Source organism: Oncorhynchus masou, chromosome 22, assembly GCF_036934945.1.
Source record: "Oncorhynchus masou masou isolate Uvic2021 chromosome 22, UVic_Omas_1.1, whole genome shotgun sequence".
NCBI lineage: Eukaryota > Metazoa > Chordata > Actinopteri > Salmoniformes > Salmonidae > Oncorhynchus > Oncorhynchus masou.
This window is the reverse complement of record NC_088233.1, coordinates 55,356,946-55,382,372: the sequence shown is the minus strand read 5'-3', so window position 1 is coordinate 55,382,372 and position 25,427 is coordinate 55,356,946. Positions and strand designations below refer to the sequence as shown.

General features: G+C 43.4%; 1 protein-coding gene across 1 annotated transcript; it reads right to left on the bottom strand.

Annotated features, from left to right (window-relative positions):
• Positions 1–726: 726 nt before the first annotated feature.
• On the bottom strand, positions 727–23,453 carry hmg20a (high mobility group 20A). Its single transcript, XM_064930595.1, is given in 9 exon segments — positions 727–863; positions 1,432–1,647; positions 1,901–1,915; positions 1,918–1,975; positions 5,107–5,144; positions 5,659–5,791; positions 9,276–9,485; positions 9,752–9,841; positions 23,352–23,453. Coding segments are annotated over 8 exon segments (870 nt in total). The 5' UTR covers positions 9,815–9,841; positions 23,352–23,453.
• Between the last annotated feature and the right edge of the window lie 1,974 nt (positions 23,454–25,427).

The following is a 25,427-nucleotide window of genomic DNA, read 5'->3' as shown; positions in this document are numbered from 1 at the left end:
CGAATATAGGTTTGGCAGATGCCAGGAGAACGCTACCTGCATGAATGCATAGTGTAAACTGTAAAGTTTGGCGGAGGAGGAATAATGGTCTGGGGTTGTTTTTCATGGTTCAGGCTTAGTTCCAGTGAAGGGAAATCCTAATGCTACAGCATACAATGACATTCTAGACGATTCTGTGCTTCCAACTTTGTGGCAACAGTTTGGGTAAGGCCCTTTTCTGTTTCAGCATGACAATGCCCCCGTGCACAAAGCAAGGTCCATACAGAAATGGTTTGTTGAGATCGGTGTGGAAGAACTTAACTGGCCTGCACAGAGCCCTGACCTCAACCCCATCGAACACCTTTGGGATGAAAAAGAACGCTGACTGCAAGCCATGCCTATTTGCCCAACATCAGTGCCCAACCTCACTAATACTTGTGGAAAATTCCTGCAGCAATGTTCCAACATCTAGTGGAAAGCATTCCCAGAGAGTGGAGGCCATAATATCAACAAAAGGGGGACCTACTCCATATTAATACCCATGATTTTGGAATGAGATGTTCGAAGAGCAGGTGTCCACATACTCATGGTCATGTAGTGTGTATGAAAAAGGAATTAACTAGGATTTATACAGTTATTTCAAAACAATAGGAAAGAGTGTTAGGTAAACTTCTTTGTGAAAACATAATTTCACCATGCAATTCGAAGAAAAATATATATAGAATTTTTTTTTTTTAAGTTTGGTAGTTACCTGTCCAGCCGGTTGACCACCTCTCTTACGGTGCCGATGAGGTTGTCGTGCTCCTGCGGGTTACTCAGGATGATACCATGGAGCTTTTTCATGTAGGAGTCGATGGTGTCCAGGGTGGGGGTCTCCCCACTACCTGCAGGCGAGAGGGTAGCTTGAGCATGGGAATGTATACAGGCCTATTTAACTACGGTACATCGTAGCAAAACATTTTGAAATGGAATACGAGCATTCAGGTAGTCCCTCCATGTTTCAGTCTGTTCAGTGCCTAAGGGCTGACCCATGGTTACAAAACGCACAAGAATAAAAACAAGGAGCTTTTACTTGTGTTTCCCTCTGAAGATTATCTATGCAATTTCACACAGGAGGAAATGTCAAATCAGGCTCCTGGTTATAATCCCTCTAAAATATTGAATAATTTATCAACAAGGAAGACTTGCATAATCACAGAAAATTAGTTCTCAAAAAGGTGACAGGAGGCAGAAGTTTTCAAACGGGGCCTCTGCGGTTTAAGTAACCGTTGAAGTGAGGGGTGATGGTAATGAACAAGAGATTTCCGCTGTTTCCCTGAAGTGATCACATAAGACCTTGAGCTGAGGTACTGAAGCATGTGTGATGGGGACAGTTGGGAGCACCCCGGGCCAATGCAAAATAGACACACATGAATGCAATACAGTTGATGAGTATGTGTGTCTCTGTCTCACCAGGAAGGGCCACAGAGGAGAAGCTGCTGGTCAGGGCCTGGCGCAGGGTCTCCAGGTGCTGCTGGAGCAGCCCGTTGCGTCCCCTCTCCTGCCTCACGTCGCCATCTAGGCGCTCCACGGCGCCGCGCATGCTCTCCACGTGCTTCTGCAGTGCCGCGTTGCGTTCCTCATACTCCATGTTGGTCTTGCGCAGCTGACGCATCTCCGCCTCCCGTGCTGTGGGCGAAGACAGACAAAAGCCTTGGTCAGGAGGAAACGGGTGTTAAGGTATGTGATGTGAGGTAGCAGGGAGGGTAAATAGTAACAATAATTAAACTGAATCCTCTGTATTTTCAATTGCTATTGTGTTGTTACCTAAAGCAGGGCAGATTTTGGGGATGAGTACGGGTGCTCTAGTCAACAGCAATTTAGTATTGCGAAGGAAGTTAATGGAGTAAAACAAACATTGCAAAGCAAAAATGCTGTGTACCTTTGCTGTGGTTGAGAACTCCTCTGTAAAGATGGGAATGTCGAACACAGACCTTTCCTTGCCTTCTGTGTCCTTCTGATGGGGTGGAGAAAAACATTAGTGAGTGGGTGAGAGAGAGATGCTTGTAAAACTGAGTGAACACGTTTGAAAGGGGGAGGAAATGGTTTGAAGCTCTGTTCAACCATATACATCGCACCAACATTTGGTGGCTGCAACGTAAGTTCCTCTGGATAAGAAGCCTGCTAAATAAAAAAAGATGTAAAAATCTAACAGTTTAAACACTGTTGCCACCAATCATTTCCCTAAACTAATTTCCCTGAACCACAATAATTTCTCATTGGACTGAACACTAGTGTCTATTGCTAGACTGGCACAGTGGTCCCTTGTAGTAAAAGTGATCTTTGATGTTGTGATGTGGACTAATGAGTGTTGGGCTGTGCTCATTCATCTTGTATGGGCAGTGGGATGGCAGCAGGTGGAGATTGGCCACTCACTAGAGCGCATTGAAACTCTGGAAAAAGGGGACGCTTAGTTACAACATTTTAGTCATTTAATTACACTATGGAGTTAAACAACCACATACTACAATGCATTAGGAGTGGAATTTTCTTTAAAAAGTGGGAATAAGATGTAGTGCTAAAATAAGAGCAATAAGTATGAATTGAAAACATTGTCTTGTGTTTGTACCCTACAGTGCTGGATGTTGCTTCACAAGCCTTTACGCCCCACCTAGAGAGTATGCTAATCTGGAAGAAATGCTGGTGTCGTTTCAGAACGGCTAATTCCAGCTAAGAAGTTACCTTGGTGTTTGAAAAGGCCATACCCTTCAATTACAGTGCTTAACTCCATAAAAATGAATTACACACTCGCCAGAAGCCATGTGCTTGCAGCCCTACATAAATGAGTGTCAAAGCGGGTTTAATCTGGCTTTAGTGCCGCTCCAGTAAGCGCTTAATGTGAAGCGAGAGGGGGCCAGACCCTTGAGAAGTTGGGGTACTTAGGTGAGGATATTGTGCCAAGGCCCTTATAAGAATGCCCAACATGCATCAAATCATTAAGTTGTTCCTGATGTGATCAATTGTGACTGCAGCATTATGATTTATGCTAATGGAGCGATTACTACAGAACAGACCTTTTCAAGCTGCATTTCCATGTTAGTCATTTAGCAGACACCTACAACCCTGGCGTGGCAAGCTTCTCGCTCTACCAACTGAGCCACACGGGACCATTTCCATGTTAGTCATTTAGCAGACACCTACAACCCTGGCGTTGCAAGCTACTCGCTCTACCAACTGAGCCACACGGGAGCATTTCCATGTTAGTCATTTAGCAGACACCTACAACCCTGGCGTTGCAAGCTTCTCGCTCTACCAACTGAGCCACACGGGAGCATTTCCATGTTAGTCATTTAGCAGACACCTACAACCTTGGCGTTGCAAGCTCCACGCTCTACCAACTGAGCCACACGGGAGCATTTCCATGTTAGTCATTTAGCAGACACATACAACCCTGGCGTTGCAAGCTACTCGCTCTACCAACTGAGCCACACGGGAGCATTTCCATGTTAGTCATTTAGCAGACACCTACAACCCTGGCGTGGCAAACTCCACGCTCTACCAACTGAGCCACACGGGACCATTTCCATGTTAGTCATTTAGCAGACACCTACAACCCTGGCGTGGCAAGCTACTCGCTCTACCAACTGAGCCACACGGGACCATTTCCCTGTTAGTCATTTAGCAGACACCTACAACCTTGGCGTTGCAAGCTCCACGCTCTACCAACTGAGCCACACGGGAGCATTTCCATGTTAGTCATTTAGCAGACACATACAACCCTGGCGTTGCAAGCTACTCCACGCTCTACCAACTGAGCCACACGGGACCATTTCCATGTTAGTCATTTAGCAGACACCTACAACCCTGGCGTTGCAAACTCCACGCTCTACCAACTGAGCCACACGGGACCATTTCCATGTTAGTCATTTAGCAGACACCTACAACCCTGGCGTGGCAAGCTACTCGCTCTACCAACTGAGCCACACGGGACCATTTCCCTGTTAGTCATTTAGCAGACACCTACAACCCTGGCGTTGCAAGCTCCACGCTCTACCAACTGAGCCACACGGGACCATTTCCCTGTTAGTCATTTAGCAGACACCCACAACCCTGGCGTTGCAAGCTCCACGCTCTAACAACTGAGCCACACGGGACCATTTCCCTGTTAGTAATTTAGCAGACACCTACAACCCTGGCGTTGCAAGCTCCACGCTCTACCAACTGAGCCACACGGGACCATTTCCCTGTTAGTCATTTAGCAGACACCTACAACCCTGGCGTTGCAAGCTCCACGCTCTACCAACTGAGCCACATGGGACCATTTCCCTGTTAGTCATTTTGCAGACACCCACAACCCTGGCGTTGCAAGCTCCACGCTCTACCAACTGAGCCACACGAGACCATTTCTCTGTTAGTCATTTAGCAGACACCTACAACCCTGGCATTGCAAGCTCCACGCTCTACCAACTGAGCCACACGGGACCATTTCCCTGTTAGTCATTTAGCAGACACCTACAACCCTGGCGTTGCAAGCTCCACGCTCTACCAACTGAGCCACACGGGACCATTTCCCTGTTAGTCATTTAGCAGACACCTACAACCCTGGCGTTGCAAGCTCCACGCTCTACCAACTGAGCCACACGGGACCATTTCCCTGTTAGTCATTTAGCAGACACCCACAACCCTGGCGTTGCAAGCTCCACGCTCTACCAACTGAGCCCTACGGGACCATTTCCCTGTTAGTCATTTAGCAGACACCTACAACCCTGGCGTGGCAAGCTCCACGCTCTACCAACTGAGCCCTACGGGACCATTTCCATGTTAGTCATTTTGCAGACACCCACAACCCTGGCGTTGCAAGCTCCACGCTCTACCAACTGAGCCCTACGGGACCATTTCCCTGTTAGTCATTTTGCAGACACCCACAACCCTGGCGTTGCAAGCTCCACGCTCTACCAACTGAGCCACACGGGACCATTTCCATCATCATATTAACCATTCCCTGGTTTGACTAGTGCAAGAACCTTGCTGTTTCCAGCCCTCAAGCCAATCGACTGGACCCATTTGGATTTTCTTCAAAACGAGCACTTTTAGCTCTTTGTTTTCTTAAGCGTATAGGAGGGATTGGGTGTGGTAGGGTCAACTCACCTCGTGAAGAGATTCGTTGGCTACCTGGTGCCCGCCATCTGTGAGAAAAAAATATACATAAAAAAAGGGACAGGAGATGATTCATACTTCCTCTGCGCAGCGTGCCTTTGCTACATCTTGTACTAATTGAGGATGAGTCAAAGAGCCGTGTTAAACTAGTAATGGGAGCCATCCCATCAAATAAATATATCTGATAACGAGGTTGTATTGTACACCTCCAGTGTTTCCAATGGGATGCTTTTCGTCATCTGTCTTATTTGAAGGCATAACAAAAGAGCAGCTTGCCAATGTATCATATTGAACAGAAAGCACATGTATAAGGCTGAAAGGCTTTTCCTTCAACACAGCTGATCTGTAGGGAGAAATATGTTTCAAACCCATCTGAGCCTGTGGGGGCAAACGTTGTCAAGTTTCAAAGGTGCACAGGCCTTTTTTCTGATCAGTGGTTATAAAGAAAAGGAAGACTGGGATGCAGCCCTTGAGAGGAGCGTTATAGGATCAACCGTTGCCTGCCCTAATGAACATGACGCAACTCTTTCGGTGGTGTTTTACCTCCCCGATGCCTCTTGACCTTCTGTTTCTCCTGCACCTTCCGGGTGAAGTGCTTGTAGGCCTCCGTCTTCTGGTACTTCTCCAGGTCACGCATGTAGCGCTCCTTGTCCCTCTCTGCCTCGTCCAGGTAGCGCTGCACACAGAGAAGAGGGAGAGAGAAACAGGATATCAATCATAGCCGCTTAAAACCTTTTTGATTGATTCAAAATTCAAATTAATATTGACAGCTGTAGCCGAATTGCTGTGCTGCAAATAAGCATATGGGGGGGGGGGGGTGACAGAGGGTGGTAAAATGTTGGAGCGACTTGGACTCCATAGAGTGGGCACAATGAGAGGAATACCAGTTTCCTCCAGTTAAAGCGATTGTGACACTATCCATCAACTGTGTAACAATCGGCTTGGATCTAAAACCATTCTACATTATTAAAGTTCAAAGAAATAATGTGTTCATATGAGAGCAACCAAAGCAAGACAGACAGACAAAATTATATCAAGTGAGCAAAATAAGCATATATTCTCATCAAATGAGTTTCTATCCAAATAAACAATTAACTTTCCTACAAATAGGCACAAAATAAAGGTCCAAATCCCAAATAGAATCCCAACACAATTTTCAATGTCAATATGGAAGTCCAGAATCCAATCCAAAAATAATCCCAAAGTCAATCAAAAAACAAAAATGAGCAATCCCCCTTCAAAATGCAAAAATATCAGTCACCCAAAAAATACAATCAACAGGATATATCTGACCGGATTGTTGTAGTAGAGGAAAATCTGTCCTGGTGGATATTTCCTTACAATAGATCAATGTTCCTGGCATCTATCAAAACCAACAGAATGTATTTGGAGTAACAATCCACAATAATGAGCAAAAAGTATTCTCTTGAATGATTCATTTAAGGCTGCTTAAGGTCATACAAGGATCATTTTGCTATTTCATTTCAAATTTGAAGACCCCTCGAAGTATATTATATATATATATAAAAACTCTGCAAAAAAAGAAACGTCAACTGCGTTTATTTTCAGCAAACTTAACAAGATTCAACAACTGAGACAAACTGAAAAAAAGTTCCACAGACATGCGCTGAAGAGAAATGGGAATAATGTATCCCTGAACAAAGGGGGGGTAAATATCAAAAGTAACAGTCAGTATCTGGTGTGGCCACCAGCTGCATTAAGTACTGCAGTGCAGCTCCTCCTCATGGACTGCACCGGATTTGCCAGTTCTTGCTGTGAGATGTTACCCCACTCTTCCACCAAGGCACATGCAAGTTCCCGGACATTTCTGGGGGGGGAATGGCCCAAGCCCTCACCCTCCGATCCAACAGGTCCCAGACGTGCTCAATGGGATTGAGATCCAGGCTCTTCGCTGGCCATGGCAGAACACTGATATTCCTGTCTTGCAGGAAATCACGCACAGAACGAGGAGTATGGCTGGTGGCATTATCATGCTGGAGGGTCATGTCAGGATGAGCCTGCAGGAAGGGTACCACATGAGGGAGGAGGATGTCTTCCCTCTAACACACAGCATTGAGATTACCTGCAATGACAACAAGATCAGTCCGATGGTGCTGTGACACACCGCCCCAGACGATGACGGACCCTCCACCTCCAAATCGATCCCACTCCAGAGTACAGGCCTCGATGTAACGCTTATTCCTTAGATGATAAACACGAATCTCACCATCACCTCTGGTGAGACAAAACCGCGACTCGTCAGTAAAGAGCACTTTTTGCCAGTCCTGTCTGGTACAGCGACGGTGGGTTTCTGCTCATAGGCAACGTTGTTGCCGGTGATCTCTGGTGAGGACCTGCCTTACAATAGGCCTACAAGCCCTCAGTACAGCCTCTCTCAGCCGCGGACAGTCTGAGCACTGATGGAGGGATTGTGCATTCCTGGTGTAACTCAGGCAGCTGTTGTTGCCATCCTGTACCTGTCCAACATGTGTGATGTACCGATCCTGTGCAGGTGTTGTTACACGTGGTCTGCCACTGCGAGGACGATCAGCTATCCATTCCGTCTCCCTGTAGCGCTGTCTTAGGCGTCTTAGTACGGACACGTCGCGTGCGCGAGCGTCGGAAAATACATTTTGAAATCCATGTTATTCAATTATTTCACCCACACTGCTCGCGCGTGCCAACGAGCGTCTGCATTGCCATGGGCTAAAATATAACTCCTTTCTATTTCTGAAGCAGATCACGCTGAAAGTCCTGCCTCTCCCATCTCCTCATTGGTTTATAGAAGCAGGTACCCACGTACCATCTCCTCATTGGTTATACCCACGTGGGTGATTGAAAGACTAAATGTTTTGCCGGTCGTCGTGGTAATACTGTGAAAGTGTAGATGCCGATCACCATATAAGTTCAAAGATGAAAAAGCCTGGAAGGAGGAGAGATGACTAGAAATGATTCGGTTGGCCGTTTTATGTGTGGATTAATTGTCGAGTAGAGGACCTAGTGCATTTCAGGTAAAATAACAACTCAATGTTTATATCCCAGGACAAATTAGCCGGCAACAGCAAGCTAGCTAAATAAGACAAATTAGCTAGCAAGTGCAAGCTAACTAGCTAAATTGCCATACATGTTTAATGCTTTTCGACCTGACCCCAAATGAATGTCATTGGTTCAGAGTTTGTTTTGATATTTTAACCTGCGTGTCATGATCGCGTTTGTGTAGGGGTACAAAATAAATGTGTGCACGATGGCGCACGCACACAGCCGGTTTGGGTTCCGTGTAAGGCTGGTTCACGCAGATGAGCAGGGACCCTGGGCATCTTTCTTTTGGTGTTTTTTAGAGTCAGTAGATGGCCCTCTTTAGTGTCCTAAATTTTCATAACTGTGACCTTAATTGCCTACCGTCTGTAAGCTGTTAGTGTCTTAATGACCGTTGCATGTTCATTAATTGTTTATGGTTCATTGAACAAGCATGGGAAACGGTGTTTAAACCCTTTACAATGAAGATCTGTGAAGTTATTTGGATTTTTACAAATTATCTTTGAAAGACGTTTCTTTTTTTTGCTGAGTTTATATAAAAAATATTTTGATAAAGGTTTATTTGGCCTTACTACTATTAGCCCATACAAACTCATTGAATAACAGATTCACTTCATGGAACAACAGATAGTTTCACCACCCCCCTCCAAATGTATATTTTTTCATACATGTATTTAACCCCTTATTTTCGGAACTAAACAGTCTCCATCTATACTTCCATTCATTGTTTTGGTCCCGGAGACTTTCAGATGAGTCTTGTGAGGCCTGTGGGGGTCCGAGAGATAAACAACATTTATGTGTTTGTGAGAGTCTCACCTTTCCACAGATAGGTCATATTGTAGACCAAACCCTTTGGACACTTACTGACGATTTTATGAGAATCCCGATTTTCAAGATGTCTCATGGTCTGACAAACACTGCTCTCGCTCAGTCACTTTGTGCGACATAGGCGGATGCGGTGGATTGAGACACATCCAGTGCAAACAAACTGAAACAGTATCTCTAGCTGAAACCGACAAATTTTAATTGTGACTTTTTGATTATGCTAATTAGAATTCAGTGGGGGCACGGACATAGACCTTAGGGGTTTAACACTTTCAGGCCAGTGTCGCTGCATGGCTAACCTGCTTGTCTTCCGGCGGCAGCTTGCTCCACTCATTGCCCAGCATCCTGGTGATCTCTGGGAAGGGCACGTCAGGCCGCTCGGCCCTCAGCTGCTCACGCCGGTCGTTCATGAAGCGCACATAGCCCGTCAGCGGTGCCTTGGGGGCGTTGCTGTCCTTCACTGGCTTCTTCCTTTTACGACCCTTGGTCCAGCTGCTGCGCCTGGGCTTCTGCGGAGAGGGGGTGGGAGATGTGGCAAAACAAACACAGCTAAAGTTCGCGCTTATCCTAAATGGTGCTTGCTCTGGAATCCAAAACGTGTATCCTCTGTTGAAACAGTTTGGATTCCAGGCAAGCTAACTCTAGGCAAGTGGTGGTGGCTTTTGTTCCAGCCCTTCTCTAACACACATTGAATGTTTTACAGTCCAGGCTTTTAATCTGAGTCCGGGAAACCAGCCCTGAGTGTGTAATGGTTATTTAAATGACATGGTCTCACCTCCTCTTCATTTCTCTGGCTGCTGTTGTCTGTGTTACCAGGTGAGCCTGTCTGCTCTTCCATCGCCTCAGCCTCCAGGAAACGAGCCCACTGTGGAAACAAACAACATTAGTTCCTATTGTGCATACAGCATCTTATAACAGTGTAAACATTTCTGCGACAAAAAAAAGTATAATCTTGCAGACTTTCCTGTAATTCAAATATCCTATCAATGACTCCCAAAACGACCTTCAAAAAGTGAGCAGAAGCGCAATGAGAGCCACGAGCAGAGCCACCTCTTGCGCTTGCTCTGTGGTGCACATCAGTTATTTCAGGTGGTGTCAGCATAATTGAATTTATTTTGGAGTAGAATGTCCTTTAAAAAAAAAAGACAGAAAAAAAATCTACAAACATAACACTACTGTTGCCATTGCTACTGAACACAATCCTAGGAGAAACACAGTGAAAGCAAAAGCATGAAACAATTACTTGATTGCTGCAGTTTAAATTACCCTTATTGGTCTGGTTTACAAAGGAACTCCAGACAGACCAAGAATGTGTGTCAAGAAAGAAAACTCTACCCAGAGGAAAGTGGAATGAAGCATTAGTGCCCTCTACTGCAGGGGAAATCACAGTACACACATACAGGTAACTGCAGGTGCTTACACACAGGTGTGGTTTCTGAGTTAATTAAGCAATTAAGCACCATGCTTCGGGTCATCTATAAAAAATGCCCAGTTACCCATTATTTTTGCTACCGTCCATTAACTTGTCCAGTCATTTTGTGTCGACATTTAGAAAAGTTTGCATAGAAAATAGATGCAGCATTTCCCTGCAAGAGTGCGTTTCGATTTAACTATTGTGTCCATAAAAACAGCTGGACGTAATGACGTCAGACCTAAAAAATAAACACTTGTCTCTAAAACCTAGTGTAGAATAAAAATGTAGTGGTTGAAGTGTTTTGATTACCCATTTAGACAAATTGCACATTATTAAAATCCAAATCAAATTTATTTGTCACATACACATGGTTAGCAGGTGTTAATGCAAGGTGTAGCGAAATGCTTGTGCTTCTAGTTCCGACAATGCAGTAATAACCAACGAGTAATCTAACAATTTCACAACAACTACCTTATACACACAAGTGTAAGGGAATGAATACGAATACGTACATAAAAATATATGAATGAATGATGCCCAAATGGCATAGGCAAGATGCAGTAGATGGTATAGAGCACAGTATATACATATGAGATGAGTAATGTAGGATATGAAAACATTATATGAAGTGGCATTGTTTAAAGTGGCTAGTGATACAGTACATCAAGATGGCAAGATGCAGTAGATGGTATAGAGTACAGTTGGCGACAACCTGTGTTCCCACATGTCTCAGGTAGCCAGTATGGATAGAATGCAATAATTAACTATATCTGTCCTATTCTAATAATTATCATGTTCCAACGTATCGCCACCGTCTGTGCCTTTGTGAAACTTACACTCCTGTAGATCTGAAATAATTGTGGTGAAACTTGCCAGCCAGCCAACCACAAAAGCAAAGTGAAGCAATTCAGGCATTCTTGGAAGTCAGGACAATCCTTGTCCTGCAAAGAAAACATTTATAGTTGAAAAAATAGATTTTGCCCCCCGCGTACCTTGAAATTATTCAGCAATCATAATTTATTCAAAAAACAGTTTCCATCATAATTTGTCACATTTAAGGAAGTTTGACAAAAGAAAAATCCACCCACCAAACAGATAAAAACGTATTCCATATGTACCGTTTCCATTACACATCGCAATGAAAGAGGGGTTTCAAAGGAGCCTAGGGGGTTTAAAGGGTGTGAGTGTCTCGGTCACCAGATCTCAACCCAATTGAACACATGGGAAATTCTGGAACAGTGCCTGTGACAGCCATTTCAACCACCATCAACAAAACACCAAATGATGGAATTTATTCTAGAATATTGGTGTCACATCCCTCCAATAGAGCTCCAGACACTTGTAGAATCTATGCCAAGGTTCATTGTAGCTATTTTAAAAATATAACCTTTATTTAACCAGGCATGTCAGTTAAGAACAAATTCTTATTTACAATGACAGCCTAACCCCGGCCAAACCCGGACGACGCTGGGCCAATTGTGCGCCGCCGTATGGGACTCCCAATCACGGCCGATGTGATGCAGCATGGATTTGAACCAGAGACTACAGTGACGCCTCTTGCACTGAGATGCAGCATCTTAGACCACTACGCCACTCAGGAGCCCAATTAACTTTCATGACACTTTATGTTGGTGTTTTCTTTATTTTTGCAGTAGAATTCAAATGTTTTTCAATGCATCCTTCCTTCATCAAGGTGATTTTACTTGTATGTTCCTATATAAGACAGGTAAAAGCAATATGGTGGAGAATCATTGCTCCACACGAATGAGCTCTCACAGAAGAATGTTCATTATTTTGCCTCAGGCTGTAGCCTATAACAGGAAGTTGGTGAAACTGGAAATAGAGGTGACGATTCCCTCCTTTGCTCTTTGATAGTGAAACACTGACATTGAGACCCAGTTGAGTCAGTGTCAACGTTTGCTATGCCATGTTTGCTGTCTGGATGCTGAATGCCGTGATGTCATGCCCATATCGTTTAACACTTGACTCTCACTCCAATCGTTTGGACTGTTCTACAAAAAGAAATGAGTGCATTAGATAACCACTTCAGCCTAGACCATTAAACACAAATTGGGATAAACGTAGGAATGTAATGATTCACCAATTCGCATCGGTTCCCGATTCAAATGTTTAAGATGTGACTGCATCGGTCCGCGGACTCCAAACCGATCCAAATGTAGCATGCGTCGGTCAGAAAATCAATTCAAACAATACGAATCGCTGATTCAAAAATTAGATTTGCTCATATTACTTTATTTCTAACTTCCAGAAATACCTAATATTTTGTGACAACTGATGTGTTCTCTCCTTCAGTGTGGAACTAAGCATCACATCTCCAAGATGGCATAGCAGTCAGACGTCTTTTGTCCTCGTCTTGTCGTGTCCCGTATATTTACAACTTTCTTCGCATACATTTTTATATTTTTTTAAAATTATTTTCCATAAACTCATCTTCAAAATACTCTCCTGCAACCCGCCTCACCAATTTATATTAAAAAAAAGAAAGTATTATTTACCTCAAATCTGTAATCCTCCATAGAAGCTAACCAGAAGCTAGCCAGAAGCTAATCCAGAAGCTAGTTAGCGTCTTTACTGGCTAATCGTTAGTATTCAGCTCACCACGGTTTGTGGTCATCAGCTATCCTTGAGCTCAAAAATCTATCGCCAGTTTTGTACGGCGCGGCTCGGACCGGAACATGCCGGACCTATTTTTCTCATCATGGCCCCGGATTTCAACCGCTAACTCTGGACATTTATACCTGGATCTCGCAGCTGCTATCCGTGTGACTATCGGCTTACGTCGATTCCGGAGCAAACATCAATTATTCCGGAGCTAGCCAGCTGAAGAGTTCCATCAGTCACTCCTGGGCTACAATCACCTATCCTGACCCGTTTTACTGCCAACGTGGAGCCCCACCGGGCGTTCACAACTGGACTACCGACGTTATCTGCCCGAGGGAGTTATCCGGCTGGCTCCTCCGTCGCGACGTTACCTGAATGCCCATCTGCGGTCCGCTAATCGTTAGCTGATTATCGGCTGCTATCTGAATAGACCTAATCGGACAATTTATTATTATTATAATTTTTTATAATCTATATAACTATATCTCTATAACCTCTATAACTATATCTATTGTTTTTTTTGCGAATTGGATTGATCCCCTCTACCACACGGAACCCCACTAATCCTACCGACGGAAACGCACGAGGTGGCTAAAAACAGACCTCCATCCTATGCTAGCTTGCTACCGATGGCACGGCTAGCTGTCTGAATCGCCGTGACCCCAACCAACCTCACTACTCACTGGACCCTTTTGATCACTCGACGAAGCAAGTCTCTCTTTAATGTCAATATGCCTTGTCCATTGCTGTTCTGGTTAGTGTTTATTGGCTTATTTCACTGTAGAGCCTCTAGTCCTGCTCACTATACCTTATCCAACCTATTAGTTCCACCACCCACACATGCAATGACATCTCCTGGTTTTAATTATGTTTCTAGAGACAATATCTCTCTCATCACTCAATACCTAGGTTTACCTCCACTGTATTCACATCCTACCATACCTTTGTCTGTACATTATACCTTGAAGCTATTTTATCGCCCCCAGAAACCCCCTTTTACACTGTTCCAGACGTTCTAGACGACCAATTCTTATTGCTTTTAGCCGTACCCTTATCCTACTCCTCCTCTGTTCCTCTGGCGATGTAGAGGTGAATCCAGGCCCTGCAGTGCCTAGCTCCACTCCTACTCCCTAGGCGCTCTCTTTTGATGACTTCTGTAACCGTAATAGCCTTGGTTTCATGCATGTTAACATTAGAAACCTCCTAATTAAATGTTAACATTAGAAGCCTCCTCACTGCTTTAGCACACTCTGCCAACCCGGATGTTCTAGCTGTGTCTGAATCCTGGCTTAGGAAGACCACCAAAAATTCAGAAATTTTCATCCCAAACTACAATATTTTCAGACAAGATAGAACTGCTGCAATCTACTGCAAAGATAGCCTGCAGAGTTCTGTCCTACTATCCAGGTCTGTACCCAAACAATTTGAACTTTTAAAAATCCACCTCTCTAAAAACAAGTCTCTCACCGTTGCCGCCTACTATAGAACACCCTCTGCCCCAGCTGTGCTCTGGACACCATATGTGAACTGATTGCCCCCCATCTATCTTCAGAGCTCGTGCTGCAAGGCGACCTAAACTGGAACATGCTTAACACCCCAGCCATCCTACAATCTAAGCTTGATGCCCTCAATCTCACACAAATTATCAATGAACCTACCAGGTACCTCCCCAAAGCCTTAAACACAAGCACCCTCATAGATATCATCCTTGCCCTTAAATACACCTCTGCTGTCTTCAACCAAGATCTCAGCGATCACTGCCTCATTGCCTGCATCCGTAATGGTCAGCGGTCAAATGACCTCCACTCATCACTGTCAAATGCTCCCTGAAACACTTCAGCGAGCAGGCCTTTCTAATCGACCTGGCCTGGGGTATCCTGGAAGGATATTGATCTCATCCCGTCAGTAGAGGATGCCTGTTTTTTTTTTTAAATGCCTTCCTAACCATCTTAAATAAGCATGCCCCATTCAAGAAATTTAGAACCAGGAACAGATATAGCCCTTGGTTCTCCCCAGACCTGACTGCCCTTAACCAACACAAAAACATCCTATGGCGTTCTGCATTAGCATCGAACAGCCCCCGTAATATGCAGCTGTTCAGGGAAGCTAGAAACCATTATACACAGGCAGTTCGAAAAGCCAAGGCTAGCTTTTTCAAGCAGAAATTTGCTTCCTGCAACACTAACTCAAAAAAGTTCTGGGACACTGTAAAGTCCATGGAGAATAAGAACACCTCCTCCCAGCTGCCCACTGCACTGAAGATAGGAAACACTGTCACCACTGATAAATCCACTATAATTGAGAATTTCAATAAGCATTTTTCTACGGCTGGCCATGCTTTCCACCTGGCTACCCCTACCCCAGTCAACAGCACTGCACCCCCCACAGCAACTCGCCCAAGCCTTCCCCATTTCTCCTTCTCCCAAATCCAGTCAGCTGATGTTCTGAAAGAGCTGCACAATTTGGACCCTTTCTTTCTAAAATTATCTGCCGAAATTGTTGCCACCCCTATTACTAGCCTGTTCAACCTCTCTTTCGTGTCATCTGAGATTCCCAAAGGTTGGAAAGCAGCTGCGGTCATCGCCCTCTTCAAAGGGGAGGACACTCTTGACCCAAACTGCTACAGACCTATATCTATCCTACCCTGCCTTTCTAAGGTCTTCGAAAGCCAGGTCAACAAACAGATTACCGACCATTTCGAATCTCACCATACCTTCTCTGCTATGCAATCTGGTTTCAGAGCTGGTCATGGGTGCACCTCAGCCACGCTCAAGGTCCTAAACGATATCTTAACCGCCATCAATATGAAACATTACTCTGCAGCCGTATTCATTGATCTGGCCAAGGCTTTCGACTCTGTCAATCACCATATCCTCATCGGCAGACTCGACAGCCTTGGTTTCTCAAATGATTGCCTCGCCTGGTTCACCAACTACTTCTCGGATAGAGTTCAGTGTGTCAAATCGGAGGGTCTGCTGTCCGGACCTCTGGCAGTCTCTATGGGGGTGCCACAGGGTTCAATTCTTGGACCGACTCTCTTCTCTGTATACATCAATGATGTCGCTCTTGCTGCCGGTGAGTCTCTGATCCACCTCTATGCAGACGACACCATTCTGTATACTTCTGGCCCTTCTTTGGACACTGTTTTAACAACCCTCCATGCAAGCTTCAATGCCATACAACTCTCCTTCCGTGGCCCCCAATTGCTCTTAAATTCAAGTAAAACTAAATGCATGCTCTTCAACCGATCGCTGCATGTACCTGCCCGCCTGTCCAACATCACTACTCTGGACGGCTCTGACTTAGAATACGTGGACAACTACAAATACCTAGGTGTCTGGTTAGATTGTAAACTCTCCTTCCAGACCCACATGAAACATCTCCAATCCAAAGTTAAATCTACAATTGGCTTCCTATTTCGCAACAAAGCATCCTTCACTCATGCTGCCAAACATACCCTTGTAAAACTGACCATTCTACCAATCCTCGACTTCAGCGATGTCATTTACAAAATAGCCTCCAATACCCTACTCAACAAATTGGATGCAGTCTATCACAGTGCAATCCGTTTTGTCACCAAAGCCCCATATACTACCCACCATTGCGACCTGTATGCTCTCATTGGCTGGCCCTCGCTTCATACTTGTCGCCAAACCCACGGGCTCCATGTCATCTACAAGACCCTGCTAGGTAAAGTCCCCCCATATCTCAGCTCGCTGGTCACCATAGCATCACCCACCTGTAGCATGCACTCCAGCAGGTATATCGCTCTGGTCACCCCCAAAACCAATCCTTTCTTTGGCCACCTCTCCTTCCAGTTCTCTGCTGCCAATGACTGGAACGAACTACAAAAATCTCTGAAACTGGAAACACTTATCTCCCCCACTAGCTTTAAGCACGAGCAGCTCACAGATTACTGCACCTGTACATAGCCTTTCCCTACTGTATTTATTTTATTTATTTTGCTCCTTTGCATCCCATTATTTTTATTTCTACTTTGCACATTCTTCCACTGCAAATCTACCATTCCAGTGTTTTACTTGCTATATTGTATTTACTTTGCCACCATGGCCTTTTTTTTTTGCCTTTACCTCCCTTATCTCACCTCAAAAAAAAAAAATGTAACTGTGTTGACAGTCATTGATCTACAAGTAATTTTGCATTCTGAACAACCCCAGTCAATATCAGTAGCCTGGTCAAACTGAGCACTGTGCCCAGCTTCACATGCTGACCAGCTTCACATGCTGACCAACACAAGGTAGGCAGCCGGATCTTGCACATCTGTGTGGCACCTTCAGCAGTCAAATGCTAAAATGGCTTGATTGATATTAGGCTTTCTTAGTTGAGTGACAACCTATGTCATTTGCTTGGTTATTTTTTATCTATGCGCTGTTGAAAATGTTTTACCGGAATAAAAGTAAGCAATCGGAGACAACTCATCTGGCTATAACCTTCCTGGTGAACAAGGCTTACAATATATTTTATTTTAGATTGTTCAGGTTTGGCATCCATTGTGTGTGGATGGCTTGATCCTGCTAATAAAATCTGTTACCATACCTGTCCGTATACCTCTGAGTTGTGCTTCTAGGTCTTGGTGCCCTCGGCACCCATCAATCCTTTCATTGGGGTTGGGTGGAGGTCGGGGGAGAGAGAATGTGCACCCCTTTGGGTTCCCAGGGCCAGAGTTTTAAAGCATTTCGCCCAACAATGTAAAAATGTGCTTGTCCTTGAATGTACACTGAACAAAAATATAAAACGCAACATGTAAAGTGTTGGGCCCATGTTTCATGAGCTGAAATAAAAGATCACAGAAATTGTACTTATGAACAAAAAGCTTATTTCTCTCAAATTCTGAGCACAAATGTTTGCATCCCTGTAAGTGAGCATTTCCCCTTTGCCAAGATTATCCATTCACCTGTATGTGTGGCATATCAGGGTAGCTGATTAAGCAGCATGATCATTACACAGGTGCACCTTGTGCTTGAGACAATAAAAAGCCACTAAAATGTGCAGTTCTCACACAACACAATGCCAGATGTCTCAAGTTGAGGGAGCATGCAATTGACATGCTGACTGCAGGAATGTCCACCTGAGTTGTTGCCAGATAATTGAATGTTAATTTCTCTACCATAAGCCATCTCCCAACTTTGTTTTAGAGAATTTGCCAGTATGTCCAACCGGCCTCACAACCGCAAACCACGTGTATGGCATCATGTGGGCGAGCGGTTTGCTGATGTCAATGGCAGGCTATGGCCACAATTGCATTTTATCGATGGCAACTTGAATGCACAATTCATCTGCTGCAATCACTTAATGTTTCAGCATGATAAGACACAGCCCCATGTGACAAGGATCTGTACACAATTCCTGGAAGCTGAAAATGTCCCAGTTCTTCGATTGGCCTGCATAGTCACCAGACATGTCACCCATTGAGCATGTTTGGGATGCTCTGGATCTACGTGTATGACAGCGTGTTCCAGTTCCCGCCAATATCCAGCAACTTCGCACAACAATTGAAGAGGAGTGGGACAACATTCCACAGGTCACAATCAACAGTCTGATCAACTATGACAGTGCTGAATGAGGCAAATGGTGGTCACACAGATACTGACTGGTTTTCTGATCAACTCCCATATCTTTTTTTTTTTGAAGGATGCATATCTGTATTCCCAGTCATGTGAAACCCATAGATTAGGGCCTAATGTATTCATTTCAATTGACTGATTTCCTTACATGAACCGTAACTCAAAATCTTTGAAATTGATGTTGCATTTATGTTTTTGTTCAGTATTTATTTTGTAATGGTTGATGTTGATTTCGGGAGGTTACCTTCACGGAAAATGGAACAAACAACTTTTTCTCTTAGTTAACTTCAACGAATCACAACCCGCCATAGGATATCAACAGTGACAACAGTTGGCTGCTATTTACAGTGCATTCAGAAAGTATTCCTACTCCTACTTCCACATTTTGTTTTTACAGCCAGAATTCAAAATGGATTAAATATGTTTTTTTCCTACCCGTTTACACACAATGCCCCATGACGACAAAGTGAAAACATGTCTAGATTTTTTTGTGCAAGTTGATTGAAAATTAAATACAGAAAATCTCAAATAACATAATTATTCACACACCTGAGTCAATACTTTGTAGAAGCACCTTTGGCAGCGATTACAGCTGTGAGTCTTTCTGGGTGAGTCTAAGACCTTTCCACAATTGGATTGTGCAACATTTGCTCGTTATATTTTTCAAAATTCTTCAAGCTCGGTCAAACTTGGTTGTTGATCATTGTTAGACAACCATTTTCAAGTCTTGCTTTAGATTTAAGATGATTTGTTAAGTCAAAACGGTAACTCAGCCACTCAGGAACATTCACTGACTTCTTGGTAAGCACCTCCAGTGTATATTTGGCCTCGTGTTTTCGGTTATTGTCCTGCTCAAAGGTGAATTAATCTCCCAGTTTCTGGAGGAAAGCAGATTGGTTTTCATCTAGGATTTTGCCTGTGCTTAGCTACATTCCATACATTGTTTTATCCTGAAACATGACCCAGTCCTTAATGATTACAAGCATACCCATAACATGATGCAGCCACCACTATGCTTCAACATATGGAGAGTGGTAGTCAGTAATGTGTTGGATTGGATTTGCTCCAAACATAAACACTATATTCAAAACAGAGAAATGTATTGCTTTGCCACATTTTTTGCCATTTTACTTTACGTGCCTTGTTGCAAACAGGAAGCATGTTTTGGAATAGTTTTATTCTTTACAGGCTTCCTTTTCACTCGGTCAATTAGGTTAGTGTTGTGGAGTAACTACAATGTTGTTGATCCATCCTCAGTTTTTTCTATCACAGCCATTAAACTCTAAATGTTTGAAAGTCACTATTGGGTTCATGGTGAATTCCTTGAGCGGTTTCCTTCCTCTCCGTCGACTGAGTTAGGAAGGATGCCTGTATCTTTGCAGTGACTGGGTGTATTGATACACCATCCAAAGTGTAATTAATAACTTCACCATGCTCAACAGGATATTCAATGTCTGCTTATATTTATTTATTTCCCATCTACCGACAGGTGTCCTTCTTTGCGAGGCATTGGAAAACCTCCCTCGTCTTTGTGGTTGAAATTCACTGCTCGACTGAGGGACCTTACAGAATTTTCTGTGTGGGGTACAGAGGAGTTAAGCACATTTTGACTCCTGAACTTATTTAGGCTTGCCATAACAAAGGGGTTGAATACTTATGGACTCAAGAAATTTCAGCATTTAATTTTTTATTAATTTGTAAAAATGTCTAAAACAATTCCACTAACTTTTTTAATTTTTATTCTGGCTGTAACAACAAAATGTGGAAAATGTCAAGGGATGTGAATACTTTCTGAAGCCAGTTTGTGATAGTTTGACTTTCAAATCCATGTATTGGTGTGTGGCCAGCGACCTTCATAGAGAAACCGCCCGAATTATCCGTTCCATTTGAGAAAGAAATTGATTCCTGCGTTCTAAGTCCTGCAGACAGTTGTTTTGGAAAGATCCATTCCTGAGATTTCTTGGGCTGGCTTCGTTGCTTGCACGAGCCATATAGTGGTAGAGCCCAGACTCACCCAAAAACACGGTTCAAAACGTCTCCACATAAAATTCTATTGTCTTTTATGTTTTTGGGGGGCCTGTCGAAAAATGCAATTTGTTTCTTTCTGCAAACATTCGCAATTATGATTTTGAAGAAAACGGACTAGCTACTTCAGCTGAAGTATGTTGTTCCGCTCACGTGAGCAACAAGTCTGACACTCCGGAGTAGATGTCATCTCTCGCTTGTCAACGGAGCGACGGCTATACATACAGAAATATGAACAAGGCAAACTAGCTGCATTTCACTAGCTATAATAGGGATAAGGATACGGATAGCCTAGATGCCGAAGAAGGTACTTAGGTAGATGGATTGCTAAAGTAGTAGTGTATAACATGTTTATATGTTCATTTACTTATTCAAAAGTGTATTTTTCTATTAGTTGTATGTATGAGTGTTTACTTGTATTTCCTTCATTACAAATTGATTGTCTACAACACATAATTGCAGTGTTGTCTTTATTTGGGAACATGTTTGTGTCATAAAAACAAGCTTTATTTGGGAACATGTTGAAGAACAAGTAACTGTTGTTCACATACTCATAGGCAGTTATACACCTTATACTTACATGGTTATAGCCAAAGATGTGTAATAAAACTTGGTATCATTACGTGTTCAGTCTTTATACATTCTTGAGAATCAAGTGGTTCAGAGAACCAGATGTGTGTCCTCAGACTGCTTAAATCCAACTCCTGAAGGTGAAGGATACTTTCTACAGATTGCCTCAGCGACGCAGGACAGCTTTACTCGTCCATTTCCTTTTCCAGGCTTCTCCCTCGAGTGCGCATTCCATCACAATATTGACTATGGAATGGGGAAAGATCAATATGGGATCATTATAGGGCACATAATGTATTGAAATGTATCTCTATACTGTACATTATTGATAACTTCAATTTAAAATGTTAACTTACTATATGGACAGCTGCCTTTTTGGTCCTGCTGCATGTGGTCCCTGTTTCCCCAGTTGATTTTAGGAACAACCTTTCAATGACTCCTGGGTTGATACGGGCTGGGAAATCTGTATGATCTGTCACACAGACTTGTGCTGTTCCCGACACCATAAGTGTCTTTGTGTCAACGTCTCTCTTTCTGGGTGCTGTTGCTGGTCTGCCAGATCACCTGTTGCCATTTCCCCCAGTGCTGTCTGGCTTCAAGGCTCTTCGTCAGCATATTCTGGCTCATATAAATTATGGTTCTGCAAAGTATGCATCCTCTTCAGGCTCGCCGCTGTCTGACTTAGATATGCTTTGATTTAATCATTTTGGGTGGTGTAGCTCTTGAAAGCCGTGTCTGCCCTGCGTCAACCTCAAAACCAGGCTCGTGGAATTTGGAGGTGTGGCCAAGCGAGACTAACAGTGCGCGGATGTAGTAGTGATGTAGAAATGAGTTGTAAGACAAGAGCAAAACAGGAACTATAAAGTCGGGAGTTATACACATTTATGCTCGTAATAGTGGAAACAATCAAGTATTTTGATATTGATGTGGGTATAGCCCACAAAGACATGAGTTGGCTGTAGAGTTTCTCGTGGGATGTTTTGAAGCACATTTTTTTGGGTGAGTCTGGCCACTACCACCATATGCAAGCAACTAAGCCAGCCAAAGAAATCTCAGGAAAGGAAGTCTGACCAAATCAACTGTCTGGATGCTGCATCAACACTGAAAGTAAGTGGAAAATTAGGTCTAAAATGCAAAAAAATGAAATGTCCCTTTAAGCAATTGATCTTGTCATCATGTTGACTACAAACTTGTTTACTAACATCACCAATCTAAGGTAAAAAAGGATGTGTAATTCCTCCCAATTTGATGTGTTCAAGCATCAGCTTGTGTTATAGTAATATACCGTCCACATCATCGTAAGTAGAATAATATACATTGTCATATCTTCATTTAGGACGACAGTAAATGAAGCAAAACCACAGATATTGTAAATAATCACATTTTTCTCACTAGTTGAACCATTTAGAGATTTAAAAAATGCTCCTAAACACAATTTAACCAGGCAGTTCCCAAACTGTTTGCAGGTTTAAAACTTATTTCCTGCAATTCCACACCTTTTGCCATGGGGCGCAACATTGTTTTCACCATTAAAGCAACTTTTCATGCAATTCTATACATTTTGCAAAGTCTAGTGTGCATTCATGTGATATTTGAGTGACAAAATGTACAATAATATCTATTGGCTGACATGGGCTAGTTGATCTGGACATTTCTGACAAGTTATAAGGTATGCAATGACTAACATTCACTACCCAATTTTGAAATTGCACCTTGTGCATTTCACTATTACAAGTTTCAAGAGTACGTTTAAAGCAGGACTGAGTTTATTGTAACCACTGGTCGAGACTAGATCGTCCATAGGGTCTGTGCAGCAGGCTGAACGTTAGAGGTCCGTGGTAATGGTCTGACTAGACAATATGTTTAATAGCTTGCCAAGCACTAGCTAGCTGACTAGTCTCTGGCCTGCAAGGCAGGTAGCTAGGTAACTATACTTTACTAGTTATATATCTTTATCTTATCTGACTTACCACAGCTGAAGTTCCTTCTGGGAAGATATAACGTTACATGTCCTAATTCTATTTTAACGTTAGCTAGCATGCATCTTAGCTAGCTCGCTACTTAGCTGGTTAAAATGGTTTTGGTTTTTCCGACAATAGTGAAACAGGTCTGTGTTTTTCACTTTATTTAATAATTTGTTCACAATGGAGTACACTAACCTGTAACTTATTCTTTTTGGTTAAAAATCCAGAAATTTGCTGGCGATTGGGATCTCAGAATCAAAACAATGCAGAAGTCCTCTCTGGAAGTGGAACAACGTCACTACCGGCAACCGATTTACTAAATTCTTCCGAGTGTCGCTTGCATTGTGGTCAATGCAAACAGGGGTACTTGGGACGTCCCTATCCCATTGAAGTGGACATTTCAAAAGGTTAGGGTTTTGTAAGGTTTCTGTTCATGGTTAAGGTTAGGATAAGGGTAGTGATTAAGGTTTAGGGCACGTGTCAAATTCATTCCACAAGTGCCGAGTGTCTGAGGGTTTTCTTTCCTCCATTGTACTTTATTGATTAATTATGGTAACTAATTAGTAAGGAACTCCCCTCACCTGGGTGTCTACAGCTTAATTGAAAGGAAAAAACAAAAACAAGCAGACACTTAGACTCTCCATGGAATGAGATTGATGCCCCTAGTTTAGGGTTTAGGGTAGGATCCCGCATAGCTCTAACCCTTGCATTATGGTGACATTCGTTTAATGCAGGGCATTTTAGAATATTGTTAACCTTAATGCTGTGCATCAGTGACTTTTATGTATGTGGTTGTATGTGCCTTCAAAGATTGTATACAGAGAGGAATTTCTTAAAACGGTAACTACATTTTAACACAGAATGTTTCTGAATGCTTATTTGGACCAAATTTACACCTAATCACAAAAGTGTTTAATGAAATACAATGTGTAGAATAAATTAGGGATGGCAGTCCATTGACGCCAGAATACTATTAGCCAAAGTGGGTTGACTTTTTGGTTGATTCAAGTGCTATTTCTTATCATAGTTATTTTTTGCATGATAAGTGAGGGTGGGATGGCCTCTTGTGGCTATACTAGGAAACTGCAACTATGAATAAACAATTTTTATGACTTCTTTGGTTAGAAAGGGAAAGGGGGATACCTAGTCAGTTGTACATTTGAATGCATTCAACTGAAATGTTTCTTCCACATTTAACCCAATCCCTCTGAATCAGAGCGGTGCAGGTTTACTGTAGGTTCTAAGTTTATTATTGATCAAAATGTAAACATTTGTATGTATAAAATGCTCTTGATAAACCAGAACATTGAGAAACTTAAAAGGCATGAATAGACTCATCAAAAAAATGAAACGTCCCTTTTTCAGGACCCTGTCTTTCAAAAATAATTTGTAAGGATCCAAATAACTTCACCAATCTTTATTGCAAAGGGTTTAAACACTGTTTCTCATGATTGTTCAATGAACCATAAACAATCAATGAACATGCACCTGTCCGTATTGTGAGACGCCTAAGACAGCGCTACAGGGAGACAGGATAGACAGCTGATCGTCCTCGCAGTGGCAGACCACGTGTAACAACACCTGCACAGGATCGGTACATCCGAACATCACATCAGCGGGACAGGTACAGGATGGCAACAACAACTGCCCGAGTTACACCAGGAACGCACAATCCCTCCATCAGAGCTCAGACTGTCCGCAATAGGCTGAGAGAGGCTGGACTGAGGGCTTGTAGGCCTGTTGTCAGGCAGGTCCTCACCAGACATCACTGGCAACGTTGCCTATGGGCACAAACCCACCATCACTGGACCAGACAGGACTGGCTTTTTGGTTTTGTCTCACCAGGGGTGATGGTCGGATTCGCGTTTATTGTTGAAGAAAAGAGCTTTACACCGAGGCCTGTACTCTGGAGTGAAATCGAATTAGAGGTGGAGGGTCCGTCATGGTCTGGGGAGGTGTGTCACAGCATCATCGGACTGAGCTTGTTGTCATTGCAGGAAATCTCAACGCTGTGCTGTACAGGGAAGACATCTTTCTCCCTCGTGTGGTACCCTTCCTGCAGGCTCATCCTGACATGACCATCCAGCATGACAATACCACCAGACATACTGCTCGTTCTGTGCCCGCACTGGGCTGTGCTGGCGAACCGGGGACACCATGCGTAAGGCTGGTGCCATGAACGCCGGCCCGAGGAGACGCACTGGAGACCAGATGCGTAGAGCTGGCTTCATGGCACCTGGCTTGATGCCCACTCTAGCCCGCCGATATGAA